Source organism: Sminthopsis crassicaudata, chromosome 2, assembly GCF_048593235.1.
Source record: "Sminthopsis crassicaudata isolate SCR6 chromosome 2, ASM4859323v1, whole genome shotgun sequence".
Classification (NCBI taxonomy): Eukaryota; Metazoa; Chordata; class Mammalia; order Dasyuromorphia; family Dasyuridae; genus Sminthopsis; species Sminthopsis crassicaudata.
In genome coordinates this window covers 449,857,366-449,874,183 of record NC_133618.1, presented here as the reverse complement: position 1 = coordinate 449,874,183, position 16,818 = coordinate 449,857,366, and the positions used below count along the sequence as shown (strand labels likewise).

The 16,818-nt window shown below is 38.0% G+C and overlaps 1 protein-coding gene across 1 annotated transcript in view; it reads right to left on the bottom strand.

Moving 5' to 3' along the window:
- LOC141557280 (lipopolysaccharide-binding protein-like) overlaps positions 1-14,841 on the bottom strand; it is a 29,585-nt gene extending 14,744 nt beyond the window's left edge. The window contains exons 1-7 of the mRNA XM_074292718.1: positions 14,526-14,841; positions 11,933-12,047; positions 10,764-10,892; positions 6,902-7,057; positions 6,032-6,095; positions 3,571-3,634; positions 2,448-2,539 (exon numbers count right to left, since the gene is read on the bottom strand). Coding sequence (XP_074148819.1) covers positions 2,448-2,539; positions 3,571-3,634; positions 6,032-6,095; positions 6,902-7,057; positions 10,764-10,892; positions 11,933-12,047; positions 14,526-14,649 — 744 coding nt within the window. The 5' untranslated portion in view covers positions 14,650-14,841. The remainder of the gene's footprint in view (positions 1-2,447; positions 2,540-3,570; positions 3,635-6,031; positions 6,096-6,901; positions 7,058-10,763; positions 10,893-11,932; positions 12,048-14,525) is intronic.
- Positions 14,842-16,818: the final 1,977 nt, after the last annotated feature.

Sequence of the window (16,818 nt, the reverse complement as noted above, 5' to 3'; positions counted from 1 at the left end):
TGAGGAAACAAAGTTAACAGACTAATTGCCTTGCTCATCATATAGCTTGTAAATTCTGGAACTACAATGGATGAAACTTCCAGTGCTATTTCCTCTATATCTCAGCGTCTGAGTTCCTGAGGATGCGGAGAGTCTGGTTTATAAATGATATCTGAGAGGTCACCAGGAATTCTGATCTTCTCTAGTCCCTTGACCACAGTGAGAATAAAGCAAGTCTATAACCCAGGTCTTCCAACAATTAGGATGGCTCTACATCCCAAAGGTTCTGATGTGCCCTGGGGCAGAACTAATGAGAGATACAATCTCCCAGGGTGAATAACACCTGAAGATGGAAGTCTCAGAAGTCACCTAGTCCAAATCATATCCAAATCGTGAATTCCATGTTGATCAATCTTAACAGTTATATGATGTACATAACTTGCTCTGTTTCTTTTGTCTTGCTTCAACTGACATTTTGTCTAAAAGTTAATATGTAAACATACAAAATTCAATTCATCAAACATTTAAAATTCAATGTAAGCATGTAAATGCCAGTGCAACAAATCTTTGTGTGCAAGATTCCATATGAGTATTCCCGATAAATTAAAAACTTACAGCCCCTGCCTACAAGGAACTTTTTTTTTTTATTGGGAATGGAAGAAAAAGCATTCAATATGAAAACAGATAAATGTGTTAAGGGGTATAGATTGAAGAGGGAGTCTAGATAACACAGCAGATAGAGCATTGGGCTTGGAATCAGCAAAATTCATCTTTACAAATTGAAATCTAACCTTAGACACTCAATAGTTGTCATTATAGCAAGTCACTTAACCCTGTTTGCCTCAGTTTTTCATCTGTAAAACGAGGTGGAGAAGGAAATGGCAAATAACTTAAGTATTTACTCCAGGAAAACCCCCAAAAGGGGTTCACAGAGAGTTAGACACGACTGAAATGCTTGAATAACAATAGCAAGGCAGTGGTGAAGCCATGATCACCCAGAATATTTAAGAGCCCAAAGGGCTAGGTGGAAGGTTTTACACACACACACACACACACACACACACACACACACACACACACAGACACACACACACACATACACACACACACAGAGATAGGAATAATAAAAGAAGGAAGACATTACAAGAAGAAAGCATGGCTGATATAAATACATGGAGGGGGGGGGAGATGGGATCTTCAGTTTAGGCAATAGCCAAAAATACAGTTTAGTTTAAAATATAGAGTGCATGAAAGGGAGTAATATAAAATAGACTGGAATGTTAGTTCATGTCTATATTTCAGAGGGTCTTAAATGTCAAGTTAAAGAATTTGTATTTATGTTGAAGGCTATCTTTGCATGTGTTTAGAAAGATAAAATACTATTTAAAAAAGAATTTATATTTGCTATGGAATCATAGATTTTGAACCAGAAGGGGCCCTAGAGATAACCTAGTGCAAAATCTTCATTTTATAGATGAAGAAGCAGACTCAGGGTGTGAAGTATGCTGGGTTATAACTTCAGAAGATTCACAATGAGACACTCTAAGCCCTTTGACAAAGAGGGAGTGTATTATGGTTACAGAATATGGGATAGTCTTAGAGACATGGCTACTGTGCTTATATGTTGTGGAAGGGGATTCTTGAAGCAGCTAGATAGCGCAATGGATAGAGTGTTAGACTTGGAGTCAAGAAGATCTGAATTCAAATTCAACCTCTCCTTATTATCTATGTAGTAAATTAGCTCAAATGAGCTAATATTTGTAAAGTACTTATCATAGTAACTGGCACACAGATTTGTTCCCTTTCATTAATCATTGTGCAATCCTGGACAAGCCATTTATCCTCTGGATGATTTAGTTCCTTTATCTATAGAATAGAAATAATAATATCTACTTTCCATGATTATTATGAGGATTAAATGAGATAATATTTTACAGTGCTTGCTCCCTTTCATTATTCACTGGGCAACCCTAGACAAGCTATTTATCCTCTGAATGACTTAGTTACTTTATCCATAAAATAGAAATAATAGTATCTACTTTCCATGATTATTATGAGAACTAAATGAGATAATACTTTACAATGTTTTATAAACCTTAAAGTGCTATGTAAATGCTATCATCTTTGTGTCATCATCATCATTATTTTTGGACAGTCTTTGGTAAATAGCCAAAGATGTTTAAAAAAATCAATAAAACTCTTTTTGAAAGAAAGTGGAAAATAGTAAGGGGATCTTGAAAAGGATAGATAGGAAGTAAAGCATAAAAACCATGTCTCATGTCTTCCTTTATAGTGCCTAGTTCTAGGCTCTGCATAGTGCAAGTCCTTAGTCAATAATTCAAACTGCAAGGCAGCCTGGTAACTGGGAATATAATTTTTCCAGCCATGCTCTTTGAGGAGGACAGGATCATCAGGAGGATTCTCTTTCTGCCTTAGCTTCTGAAAGTCTGCTGAATGGAACTCCTCACCTTAAAGAGGGTGTCCAAGCTGTGGGATGAGGCCTGGGGCGGCCCAGTCAGGGAATAATCCATGCCAGCAATTTGGTCAATCTTGGCAATGACTAGAAACAAAGAAAGAGAAATAGTCAGGTTTTATCTGTTATTCCCAATCTTCTAGATTGCTATGTCTGATCTGTGGTTCCTACAAGTCCCACCTAGAGCCTAGATCCCTGTTGAGCCAAAAATAGTCAATGTATCATCAACGTTTTACTCCCCCATTCTATATGTTATCCCTAGAAACTTTATAGAAAAATTTGCAACCTGTCTATCCTAATCACCACAAAACACCTATTCCTCCAGACCTACCTGCTCAGCCAATGATGGTTCTTTCTGAAACTATATGATGGAGAAGAGTCTTCACTAACCACTTCTGCTTCAGAATAGCTGGAAGCTTTCCCTGATTATCAACCTCTCTACCAGAGTTGAGGACATGATCTTCTTTCCCTTTAATGAAGGGTAGGGGACTATTGGTATGAATAAGTTGCATTTACAGTCAAATGTGATGACGTTCTAGTTAATTTTGCTAAATTTTTTTTCTTTTCTTTTTAAATTTGGGTATATTTAAATCTGTACAAGGAAGAAATATAGAATAATTGATAGAGATCTGTTCTTGAAGCCAGGAAAGTCTAGGTGTGAGCCTTGCCTCTTACACATACTGGTTGTGAGATTCCAAGCAAGTCACAACCTCTCCATGATGTAGGCAAGGTGCCGATCTGCATTGGTAGAGGGAGTTTCCTCATGCAGAAATTTCCCAAATCATTGAAGTCTTGGGTCTAGTTCTTAACTCTATCACAGAGTCCTAGATTCCATTTACACATGACCTTTGTAAGGAATTCCCTTCCTGCACAGGTTTAGAAGAGATATTTTAATCAATGATTCTCCAGTCAATAAGCAGAAAAACTGACCTCATTATTTAAACCAAATAAAAATAGGAAGAGAAATCTGGTGTGATTTAATCCCCAAATTCATTACAAATGAGATTGATATTCTTCTTATCTGTGCCCCAGCTTCCATGTTATGGATAATGGAGCCTAGCACCATAGCTTTCCTTTCTCTCACATAATCCAAAAATGGAGCCAAGTGGGATCCATACCTGGGAGAGTCTGAAGATAGGGTTGAAGGTCTGAAGCAACTGACTTCCTGACTATCTCGCAGATCTAGGGAAAGTGAAATAGGTCACAGAGTCAGAAGCCACAGGTAAAACCGTCCTGGGAGCCAAGAGGAACAGCGCTGAAGATCTGCCCTTGACCCATATTGACTATGTAACTGAGTAGTTACTCATTGCTCTAATATGAGTTGAGGACAAGGTGCCAGAGGAACTTCATTTACCTGGGAGTTCCCTATAACAGTGAAATCATAGATCCATTACCAATTATACAGCCAGAAATGATTAGCACCTGAAGGAGCCTTGGAGACTAATTAGTCCAACTCCTTCTCTTTACAAATGAGGTAATTGAAGTCCAGTGAGGGAAAGTAATTTGCCCAAGTTTATTCACAGTAGCATGTTATCTGTAAAACTGGGACTAGAATCTGAGTTTTCTTACTCACTTTGCAGAATTCTTTCTACTATAACTCTGATCTATTCTTTACAACTCTTTGTCCTTCCTAATGGTATTTTATTTCTTTTTTTTAATAGTATTTTTTCCCAAATATAGAGACAATTTTTAACATTTTTTCTAAAAATTTAAATTTCTTAGAGCAATGCTGAGGCACAGTAACTGAGATATATTCCAGTCCCAATGGATGGCATAAAGAATTCTAGCCTAAATCTACTCCTATTCCTGTCCATCTCTGATCTTTACTGAGAGGCAGTTGTGGAGAGAAGAGCATGTGGCAACTATGAGCAAGATCATCAAAAGTAATCAGCAAAGGAAATAAAGATGAAGTATGGTATAGGAGAAGAGCACTGACACTGGTGTGGGAAGACCCAGGCTCAATATCACCTCTGGCATTTACTACCTGGGCATATCTGGGCAAGTCACTTAACCCTCAGACAAATCTTTGTATCTGTAAAATGAAGACTTAGACAAGATAGTGTCTGAGGCCCCTTCCTGCCCTAGATCTGTGATCCTATGACCTTGGTACTCTGCCATCTCATCCTGGTCATTGTTCAGATCATCCCAAAGTACTTGGACAACAAGACAGAGTCTGTTCTTTCGACACAGTGTGTTCCTGGAAATCACATCATAAAGGAGATTGTCCTAAAATAAAATGGAAATGAGTAGGTGACACCGAGGATAGAGCCTCAGACATTTTTAAGTGTGTGACTCTGGACAAGTCACTTTATCTCTGTCCTCCTCTGTCTCATTATCCCAGGGATAATAATAACATCGAACTTCCAAAATTGTTTGTGAGAATAAAATAAGATAATATTGATAAGATGCTTTATAAACCCAGAATTCTCCCCCTCCTTAATGCTGTCTTCTGGCTTCCTTCAGGTCCCAGTTATAATCCCACCCTTTGTTAGACGCCTTACCTGCATGAATGCCTTTCCTCTGGTTATCTCCAATTTACCTTATTTCCATCTTGTTTGTGCCCACTTGCTGTCTCTCCCTTTAGACTGTAAGCTCCTTGAGAGCAGGAACTGTTCCTGATTTTCTCTGTATCCACAACATTTAGACACAGTATTTAGCACATCCTGTTGTTCTGTCATTTCAGTCACTTCTGACTCTTTGTGCCTCCATTTGGGGTTTTCCTGGCAAAGTCACTGGAGTAGTTGACCATTTTCTTCTCTAGCTCATTTTACAGATGAGAAAACTGAGGCAAACAGGGTGAAGTGACTTGCCCATGGTGACACAGCTAGAAAGTGTCTGAGACCAGATTTCTGACTCCAGACATGGCTATCTCCGGCACAACTTAGTGGCCCTTCCAGTACATAGCAAGCAATTAGTGAAAGATCATTGACTTTACATGGCTTACCCTAGTAGGGAAGGCCCAATTCCTTCCTATAAAAGACCTAAGCCACAGAGGATCAAAGAGGGTAAGAATTCACATTTTTATAGCACTTTAAACATTACAAGTGATGCTGGGAGATAGGTAGTACAAGCATGATTATTCCCAAGGGTGAGGAAATATGAAGGATGAGGAAAGTGAAGTTCTGACGGAATGATACTAATGTATATTTCACTTAGCCTTTTAAGACTTGCAAAGAGTTCTCCTTTGAAGAAGACTGCAAGGTAGGCAGTATGGGAATTATTATTTCCATTTGGCAGATGAGAGGAAAGAAGGGTCCTCCCTCATAAATAATTCATGGTAAAGATGGAAACTTCAGCCCAGTTCTTCCATCTTATTCTCTTTCCACCCTATTAGTAGCCTTACTAGGTCAGTAGAGCTGAATTTAAATTTCACTTTAGATATTTTGAAACATTGGACATTTGGGGAAATAGCACCTATCTCCCAGAATTGTTGTGAAGTACTCTGCAAACTTTAAAGTACTATATATAGCTCATGTGCAATCATACCCTGAGGTACCATTTTGTAATTGAAACAACTGGTTCTGGAGGAAAAGGTTTGAAAGGGCTTAATTGTGGTCCAGAGCTCCCTTCTTCTATTACCTTATCTTCCAAGATTCTTCTGAATTTGGACTCGATATGGCTTTGGAAGAGGTTCAGCAACCACCTGAAGCAATAAACATAAGTATTTAAAAGTCAAACACAGACCAGAAAGACCTACCATGACCAGAGTCACTTTGGGTATAAAGAGGTGGAAAATTCAAATCATTCCCTAGCTATGATCAAGTCCCATCTGGAGGGAAAGAGCATCCAGAGGACTTTCCCCAAATGTAACAAGTACTTGGGGAGGCACATTTATTCAGCACCTCCTACATTATACTACAGTGGCAGCTGACTTAGGATGTAACCTGGGGAAGAGAAGGAAGGGAAGGAGTCAAAGTTCTCCCCAAATGTTTCTTTGACTTCTATCCTTTGACTGTTTCTATTCTTTGACAGTTTTCTTTCATCCTCCTGGTGGCTCTCCTTTTCAATCTATACATATTCCTAAAAATTGCATAATCAAAACAAAGCATAGTACTCCAGATGTAATATGATTAGGGCAGAGTATAAAGGGGCTATCATCCCAGGACCTTTGCCTCTTAGTGCAATCAATTTACTCTCCTAGCTTTTGAGCTTCTAGTCTGTCAAAAACTCCAGGCCTTTTTCAAAGAAACTACTACACATGAGGCTGATTTTTTGAACCCAAGTTTAATACTTTACATTTAACTACCTTTTGCCATATTAAAATTATTTCAGTATTCTACTCTATCATAAACTTTTGGATTCTGATTATTGCCTATTATCTTGGCCACCAACATCAAAGAGGACAATGATAGTTGACCTTTGTGCCCCCATTAGAGGAAGAATTTAAAAGTGGGTAGACCATGACATTGACCCACAGGATAATTCTAGACGATCATAAGAATTACCTACCCAATTTTCCCAGAAATGTCGAGATCAACATCCTCAATGTGGCTGCTACATTCTTTGTTGGTGACTGTGGGTCTCCCAGAACTATCACTGCTCAATGGCAGAGTTACCGAAATGGAAATACCTTTAACTTGCAGATCGAAGGAACCACTTACTTTCCTAATGAAGAAAAAAGAAGAGCTAATAATTGGAACCAGGAGGGGTTCTTCCCAGAGAGGATAGGTATGGTTGTGCATATTGTGTTTTGAGTATTGTTCAAGAAAAGAAAATTCCTCTTTATAGCAAAATTTTGCTAAATCCTGCAGTCATGAAAATGACCTCTGGGTTTTCAAAAGCCATGTCAGCTGAAAGGAACTCTGGCAGGACCAGCTGTGGAAACTGAGTAAAAAAATGACTGTTTGCCCTCATTTGAGAGTCCAACTAAGTGTGGAGATGTTCTTTGCCAGATTGATCACCAGGGGTGATTTTTAAGTACAGAGAGATCGATATCTTCATTAGCAGAGGGAGGGTCCATTTTTGTGCTATCATGCAGCCTTAAAATATTGCCAGGGACTTAACTATAAAGGACCCAGTGGCACTTTGCCCAAGGCATCATCAAAGAGAGAGGACATACTTCTCTGCTGTACAGATGTACAATGATGACTAATAAAGGGTCTTCATAAGGAAGAAGCATGTTTGCTCCTGAACTGCCACCTCCAGCTTCCCTAACCCTAATAGTATCATCCCCACTTATGTTTGTCTTCCAGGATTACCTTGCCTCATTGCCATGTCAGTGCACTCATACCCTAGGAACATTGATGATTGTGGGGTATGTTGGCCCTGGGTGCTGTAAGGCTCTTCCCCATTCTCTGCCTCTCCAAGATTAATTTGACTGAGATTCCAATAATTCTTACTTATGTATTACTATAGAAAGATTCTTTGAGACTGTTTTCCAATTTTTCTTTCAGGAAATATGGTTATCACAAAATCTAGAGGTTCCACAAGCTTCCCTGACTCATCAGTCTGTCATAATTCCTTTCCCTCTCTTAATTTGGTTAAGAGCCAGGAAAAGCCAAAGACAATGAATGGTAAAGTGGGAGGAGGGGGAAGAGAGGGAGAAGTGGTCCTTTAGATATGGAAAATGTGAGTTAGTGATGAAGGTAAAAATCTGTTAATGATTTAGTTAATATTAGGAAAGTCTAAGGAGAAACATCGAGATGCCAGGCTGGAGAAAATAAGATGTAAGAGAAAGGGACATAGTGAAGATCAATTTTATGATTTTGCTGTAGGTAGGTCTTAGTTGAAACATGAACATAATGCCCCATCAGGAATGATGGGTCCTACTCAGGAAGGCACTAATTCCAGGCAATGATGGTGGGCTTGAGCATTTTCAGAGCTGGGACCATGTGAAATGCTCATGTGATAATTCCTTTAATACTTTCTCTATCCTGAAAAGATGACAGTAGAGTATGACAGTAGAGTGGAGAGTTCAGGATTCTGGTCCTTGTTCTGCAACTATCGACTGTATGACCTCAGAAAAAAAAATTTTTTGCATTTACTTCCTTGTCAATAAAATTGGGGAACTGGACAGGATGAGCTCAAAGGTCACTTCCTATTCTGACATTCTGTTGTTAGATCCCTTCCAACTCTGATGCTTTTTTTTAAATAATAGCTTTTTATTTTTAAAATGCATGCAAGATTTTGCTTTCTTTCTTAGGTTTTTTTTTTCCTTTTTGATTTAATTTTCCTTGTGCAGCAAGAGAACATATTTTAACATATTTAACATGTATTGGACTATCTGCCATCTAGGGGAAAGAGTGGGGGAAAGGAGGGGAAAATTTGGAGCAGAAGATCAATGTTGAAAAATTACTTATGCATATGGTTTTTTGTTGGTTTGGTTTTTGTTTTTTACTGAGGAAATTGGGGTTAAGTGACTTAACCAGGGTTACATATCTGGGAAGTGTTAAGTGTTTGAGGTCAGATTAGAACTCAGATCTTCCTGACTTCAGGGATGGTGCTCTATCCATTGTGCCATCTAGCTGCCCCCCATGCATATATTTTGTAAATAAAAAGCTTTAATAAAAAATACATTCAAAATTTGGAATTATACCTTTTGGACTATTAAATGTGCATTCCCTTTGATCTAGCAATGTCTCTACTGGGCCTGTATTCCAAAGAGATCTCAAAAAAGGGAAAAGGACCCACATATACAGAAATGTTTGTAGCATCCCTTTTTGTAATGACAAGAAACTGGAAATGGAGTGGATGTCCAGCAGTTAGAGAATGGCTGAATAAATTATGGTATATAAATATTATGGAATATTATTGTTCTGTAAGAAATGACCAGAAGGATGATTTCAGAGAGGCCTGGAGAGACTTACCTGAACTGATGCTGAGTGAAATAAGCAGGACCAGGAAATCATTATACAGAGCAACAACAATACTGTATAAGGATCAATTCTGATGGTCGTGGCTCTTTTCAACAATGAGATAATTTAGGCTAATTCCAATACACTTGTAATGGAGACAACCATCTGCACCCAGAGAGAAAACTGTGGGAATTGGGTGTGGTCACAGCATAATATTTTCACTCTTTTTGTTGTGGTTTGCTTGCAGTTTATTTTTTCTCATCTTTTTTTTTCCTTTTTGATTTGATTGTTCTTGTGCAGGAAGACAATTGTATAAATATGTATGCATACATTGGATTTAACATATATATTTTTTACCATATTTAACATATATTGGATCACTTGCTATGTAGGTGAGGGGGAGGGGGAAAGTGGGGAAAATTGGAACACAAGGTTTTACAAGGGCTAATGTTGAAAAATTATTCATGCATATGTTTTGAAATTTTTAAAGCTTTTATTAAAAAATACATGCAAAGATAGTTTTCAGCCTTCACTCCTGCAAAACCCCATGTTCCAAAATTTTTCCTTCCCTTCCTCCCACCCCCTTTTCTACACAGCAAGCAATTCTTCTATCTATATTTCCACATTAATCATGCTGCACAAAAAAAATCAAATTAAAAACAGAAAAAATGAGAAGGAAAAAAAGTCAAGTAAACAACAACAACAAAAATAGTGAAAATATTATGTTGTGATCCACATTCATTCCCCATAGTCTTCTTTTGGGTGCAGATGGCTTTCTCCATCATGAGACCATTGAAATTTACCTGAATCACTTCTTTGTTGAAAAGAACCACATCCATCAGCAACTCTGATTTTTTTTAAATTCTATTTTCTTGACCAGCAGGAGGAATACAGAGAGGCTTGGAGAGACTTACATGAACTGATGCTGAGTGAAATGAGCAGAACCAGAACATCACTATACACTTCAGCAACAATACTGTATGAGGATGTATTCTGATGGAAGTGGAACTCTTCAACATAAAGAAGATCCAACTCATTTCCAGTTGATCAATGATGGACAGAAACAACTACACCCAGAGAAGAAACACTGGGAAGTGAATGTAAATTGTTAGCACTACTGTCTATCTACCCAGGTTACTTATACCTTCGGAAGCTAATACTTAATGTGCAACAAGAAAATGGTATTTACACACATATATTGTATCTAGGTTATACTATAACATATATAAAATGTATGGGATTACCTGTCATCGGGGGGGAGGGAGTAGAGGGAGGGAGGAGATAATTTGGAAAAATGAATAAAAGGGATACTATAAAAAAAATTACTCATGCATATATACTGTGAAAAAAATATATATAAAATAAATAAATAAATAAATAGATTCTATTTTCTAAGATCCTTACTAGTTTTGACCTCTTAGATTTCTGTGACTAGGAATCCTCACCCCAGAGAAGAAAAATCACTAGAATAGAGAGACTCCTGTGGAACTAGAAGCTTGCAACAACACCCAACTTACACAAAAGACTTGCGTGCTTTCCAATCTCCATCTACATGGATAAAAGAATTGGAGATAGAGGCCTTTAGGCCTTCACCAGGCACCAGATTCAGTTTGGTGTTCTTCAGTTCAACACTTTGTATCCTAAGGCTAAAAAAGAAAAACATATGGTAAAATGAAGGAAAAACAAGGCATGTGGGAATGGGCCTGAGCAGGAATATCAGGATCCTGAAGTAGTCTCTGGAGGCTCATTCTGATGGTCTTCTTCCTTTAAAGAGCTTTCCTTTGGGAGTTACAGAGCCTCAGCCAAGTCACATTCTTAAGAGCTTGCCCAGCATGTTAATAGGTCAATTTTATGAGAGCTTTAAAGTTTATGAAATGAACTCTATAATACTTGTTTTATCATTCACATTTTACCAATAAAGAAAGTAAGGCTAGATGATAGGAAATGATTTGTCCAGGATGACAATGAAGGCCAGAGCCAGGATTTGAGCTTTGGTCAACTGAATCCAAGACCAGTAGCCAGTCCATGCAGACCCTCAAGTCTATTACTCAAGCACCTCTGAAGAGCATCATTTTTCACTCTCTTGACCCCAATGATATCTCTTTGAAAAATCAGGTCAGAATGAAGACCTCTGAATGGGAAAAAATAAGAAAATAACTCATAATAATAATGAGAACAATTTGCATTTCTACAGCACTCTAATACTACAAAATACTTCCCTTAAAATCATGGTTCCCTCAAGTATAAAAGGCAATAGCTGCATTTCATTAACTCTAATGATGCTGGGCCCATAATGGGTAGGAGGCATATCAAATGAATATTTTTATAAAACTCCTCCATTCATTTTTATACTAATTCTATCCCTCATTAGCTTGCTCTTGTACTACTTTATAATGTCACTAGAAGGAATCCCCAAAATGAGGGCAGATGATTACCTTTATTCACCATAACTTAGGATGACACTGCTTTCCATTCCCCAAACTCCCTGAGTTGGGAATCAATTATTTTGGAAAGATAAACTTGTTTCCAAGGCTTCCACTGAACCCTATATCCAAACACTAACTCTAGAGAGCTCCTTGATCCATTAGATCCAATAGAGCAAGAGTCTCTCTTCTCTCTTCCCTATGACTGTCCAAGACCAGTCCCTCTTTATTTGCACCTCTGGTTTCCAAACTCCCCACCTTACCTCTCGAAATTATACTCCCCGCGTCCCAAAGGTTTAATCTTAAAATCCCCTTTAAAATCAGGCAGAGTGATCATCGATAATTCTTTTTCCAAGGTTTTCACTCCCTCAACACCAGCTGCAGAGATAAAGAGTTGTATGGTATAGGAGGGTGGGTAAAGGAGAGTTGTAAAGAATTGCAAGTGTCAAACAAGGAGTTTATGTTTGATTCTATAGGAAATAGAAAGCCATTGGAGCTGATGAGTAAGAGTATGTGTGGGTATCTGTAAAACTATGGTTATATATATATATATATACATGTGTGTGTGTGCGTGTGTGTGTCTGCATGTATGTGTGTGTGTGTGAATGGCATCTTGAACCTTTTAGGAAAATCATCTTAGCAGCAAGATGGTTTGGAATTGGGGCAGACTGGAGGTAGGGAGACTAATTAGGAGACTACCACAAGAGTCTCCCCAGAGGGTGATAAGGATCTGAATGTGCGTGGTGGCTACCAGAGGGAAAGGAAGGGGACATATTTAACATGGTGGGGAGCTTGGTTATCTGATTATATAAGTAGGATGCAGGAGAGAAGGGAGGTTACAGGTCCAGGTGACTAGAAGGATGGTGGTATCTGCAGTAACAAATTGGGTTTGGGAGAAAGACATTAAGATGAAAGCTAGAGATAAATGCATGTATATGTATATATGTATATGTACATATATGTAGGTATATAATATCCATATTGAGAGAAACTAATAGGGCTACATGTTTATAGATACATATACCTATATATATGTAATATTACATAAGCTGGATATATCTATCTCTAGTCTAGATAAATACATAGATAGACTATATAGACTATATATATATACATAGGATTGGAGATAGATTAGATAGATAATCAGACATTCACATGTTACATATACATATATTACATAGAACTGGAGATAGATAGATAGATATCACATAATAGTGGTATGGAGGGATAGGACCTGTGTGCCCAGCTCTGCCCTAGCTGATGGTTAAGCAAATTTCACCCTGTTCTTCTTCACCATTGGGATTTCTGTCTAATGAGGCTAATATTTAACTGCCTTCCCTGCTCAACCCTCATCCATTTCGAATCCTAAAGCTGTAGTCCAAAGTGTCCTGTACCTTTGACCAATCTCTCTCAGAGATCAGGACTAGCTGTCAGAGAAGCTGCGTTCTAATCTGACCCCTGACACTAACTCAATGTGTGACTTTGGACAAAGTTCTCCCCCTCTCCAAAGTAATGAAGCACTTATACTCCAGTGTTCTCTGATGTCCCTTCCTGCTCTGACAGTCTGTGTTCTAAGCTGGGAAAGATAGATTGCTAGCTAGTAATTGGGAGGAACAAGGTCACTGTTGGGGATGTTGCCCAACTACTGCCTTGGGACACTTGCTTCCTCCTCCTCCTCCTCCTCCTCCTCCTCTTTCCCCACCTTTTCTTCCTCCTCCTCTTCCTCCTTCTCTGTCTCTGCCTGTCAGTTTTTCTCTCTAGAATCTTTTCTTTTTCTCTCCCTTTGCTTAGCTATTCCTTTATTTTAATAAAAGTCTCTGAGAGAATTCATCTTGGATTTTACATCCCTCTGGTTAGCTTCCATCTCACAAAGCAGTTAATGAGAATTATTAGCATTATATATTATTTCATTTTATTCATCCAATGGTCTATGCTTGAGAAAATGGCTTCCTTTGAGTTCTTAAATGTCCCCTCTTTCCCCTCCCTTAACATGTCAAGGCGCAGATTATTGATCTTTATTTGACGGAAGGAGAAACTCAAAAATAAGGAAGTGACTATTGAAGACCATAAAATTTAGAGTTGTGAGGGATCAAAGGAAATCATCTAATTCAACTCTCCCATGTTACAGATGAGGATACTGAGGACCAAAGATAATATAGCAAGTAAGTAGCAGAGCTGGGATTCAAATCCAGGCCCTCTGACTCCAATTAAGTCTCAGTCTAACTTCCCATGCTACTTTCTTAAGGTGCTGACTAGGAACACTTGGTTAAATAGGGAAAGAAAAGGAAAAAACATGTATTAAGAGATTATTATATGCAAGCAATGTGGTTCCATGCTTTACAAATATTATCTCAATGGATCATCACAACAACCCTGGGGGTTAGGTGCTACTATTATCTCCAGGAAAACACACAGTCTACAATAAGTGCTTGAGACCTCATTTGAACTCAGGTCTTCCTGACTATCCATTACACCATGTAGCTGTGCTAAATAAGGCACTAAATTACCTTGAAGAACTAATAAGAAAATAAACTGCAATGCCAAACATCCAGTCAATAAGACTGAAATCAGCTTCTCCTGATAATTTTTCCAGTGAAATAGCCCTAGAAAGTTATGCTATATATCTGTAGCAACCTTCTGGGGACAGGTAGCAGAAAACACAGATTTTGTATTTTACAAATTGAAGAAAGTGAGATTCTGAGAAAGCAAATGATCTCCTTTGATCTTATCATGCTAATGAGTAGCAAAGTTAGGGCTAAAATGTAGGTCTTCTTTGCCAACCCTACCCCATCCCTTAATAGGTTTATCTGTGCAAGTAAGATGAGGGAAGCCCTCAGAAATGCTCCAGTTCCTTACCATAATTCAGACCCTTCTGGGTAATCCTGGCCACCATTCCTGGATTGCTGCCATCAACCCGAGAACACAGAACCTCCAAGAGCACCAATAAAGACACCAATACGCAGCTCCAGGACCTCATCATTATTTCAAGCTTCTTCCTTATAAAAAAATAAGTGAAGAGCTTGATGTCTCCCCCAGTGTGCAGGGAATCTGGAGGAGACTGTAATTTATAGCAGGGTGGAGGAAGGATCTGTGAGAGGGAGGGCCTTCCTGAATTACTGCAAATTCCAAGGTTCTGAAATGGAAGATTATGGGTGGAAAGAAAAGGAGAATAAGGGGGAAAACAAAGGGAAAGTGTGTATTTATACTTGGAGAGTTTATTTAGCACCTTGCTAGTTTGTTCCTAAGGCCAGAGACTATGTTTGTTTTGGCAAAAATAGCTCCCATAATCCTTCAGTCTCCGGGCAATTTCCCGTTAGCAGCCCGTAGGGAAATTTGCAGAACAGCGGAATTAAATTCAAAACGTCCCTGCAAGCCCCAGAGACTGTCAGAGCTCCAACTCTGGCCCCAGCTTTGGAATCAGAATCTCAGAATTGGAAGGGACCTACCTTAAAGACCATTTTTTTCTAACTGAAAATAACAAGAATCCCCTCCCTTAATAATATAATAATTTTGTCCTGGTCCTTCAGTCTTTACCTGAAAACATTCAGCAATGGGGAACTCATTTCTAGAACCTATGGTAGTCCATCATATTTGGATAGTTTGAGTTTGTAAGATTTTGTTTCTGTCTCCATGAAATCTAAATCTGTCTTCTCCCCCCTTCTTTCCCATCTCTTATAAAATGGAAGTAAAAACATTTAATTCTCAGGGCTGTTGTGAGGATCCAATGAGATAACAAAAACAGTGTTTGCTAATCTTAAAATATGATACAAACACTATCATTAGCATTTATGTGTACAAGTATTATCTTTTTGCTTCCTCATAACACTCCTGGGAGTGTTATTACTACCCCCATTTTACAATTGAGGGAATTGAGTAGTATAAGCAAAATGAGTTGCCAAAATCACACAGCCATGAGGGTTTGGAGCCCCATTTGAAACTCTCCTCTCTCATCTCTCCACTCATATTTCCATTGTTCCCAGTCCTGAACTGTGGCCAAGCTTAACAATTATTCCACACAAAGGCCCTTCAACATCCTGGAACTTAACTAAGAATCCTCTTAGCCAGGTTCCTTCAGCTGTTTCTCCATTTCACATGGATTCTGGATTTTTTCTCCATTGTAGTTGTCTCCCTGGATAGCAATAACAATCATACTAAATTAATAATAATAATAATAGCTAACATTCACACAGCTATTAAACCTTTCATTTTTACCAAGTGCTATACATGGGTCATCTCCTTTGATGCTCATAATTCTTCAAGTAATGTAGTATTCTTATCTTTATCTTACAGTTAAGGAAACTAGAGATGAAAGAGAATAACTGACTTGTCCAGGGTTATCCAGGTAGCAATTATCTGAGGGGTATTTTAAACTTGGGTCTTTTTGACTCATAGTACAGCACCTTGTGAACTTTGTCATCTAATTGCCTCAATAACATTAGCAAGTGCTAGCATCATTACTCTCAAGATTCCTAACTTTTTTTTCTTCATGTGGACACTTTTACTACTTTTTCTAGCTCTATAAAAGACTATTTTGGCAGTTTGGTATTGTATTAATAAGTAATTAATTTAGATGATATCATTTTTATTATATTGGCTTAAGCAGTTGATAGTTCACCAAATATTCATTTCTTCATTATTGCAAAGTGTTTTTATAATTAGATTCATATAGTTCTTGATCAATATTCATCGATATAATCTCAAATATTTTATAGCTTTTACAGTTATTTGGAATGGAATTTCTCTTTCTAGGTCTTCCTGCTGGGTTTTGCTGATTTTACAAAGGAATGCTAAGGATTCATATAGATTTATTTTATACCCTTCAACTTTGCTTACATTATTATTTCAACTAATTTTATTTGACTCTCAAGAGGTCTCCAAGTATATGATCATATCATCTGAATAATAATAACAATGTAAATAATAGCATTTATATAGTACTTTAATATTGGTGAAGCACAGTACATATCATCTCATTAGATCCTCAACAGTCCTGGGAGGTAAATAATATTATAATTTCAATTTTACAGATGAAGAAACTGAGGCAGGGAGAAGTGGTTTGGGCAGGGTCATAATGTTAAGGGAAGATTTGAGGTGTAGCTGATCATTGAGTTCCAAATCTACTCAACTATATTATTGTCCAGCCCAAATT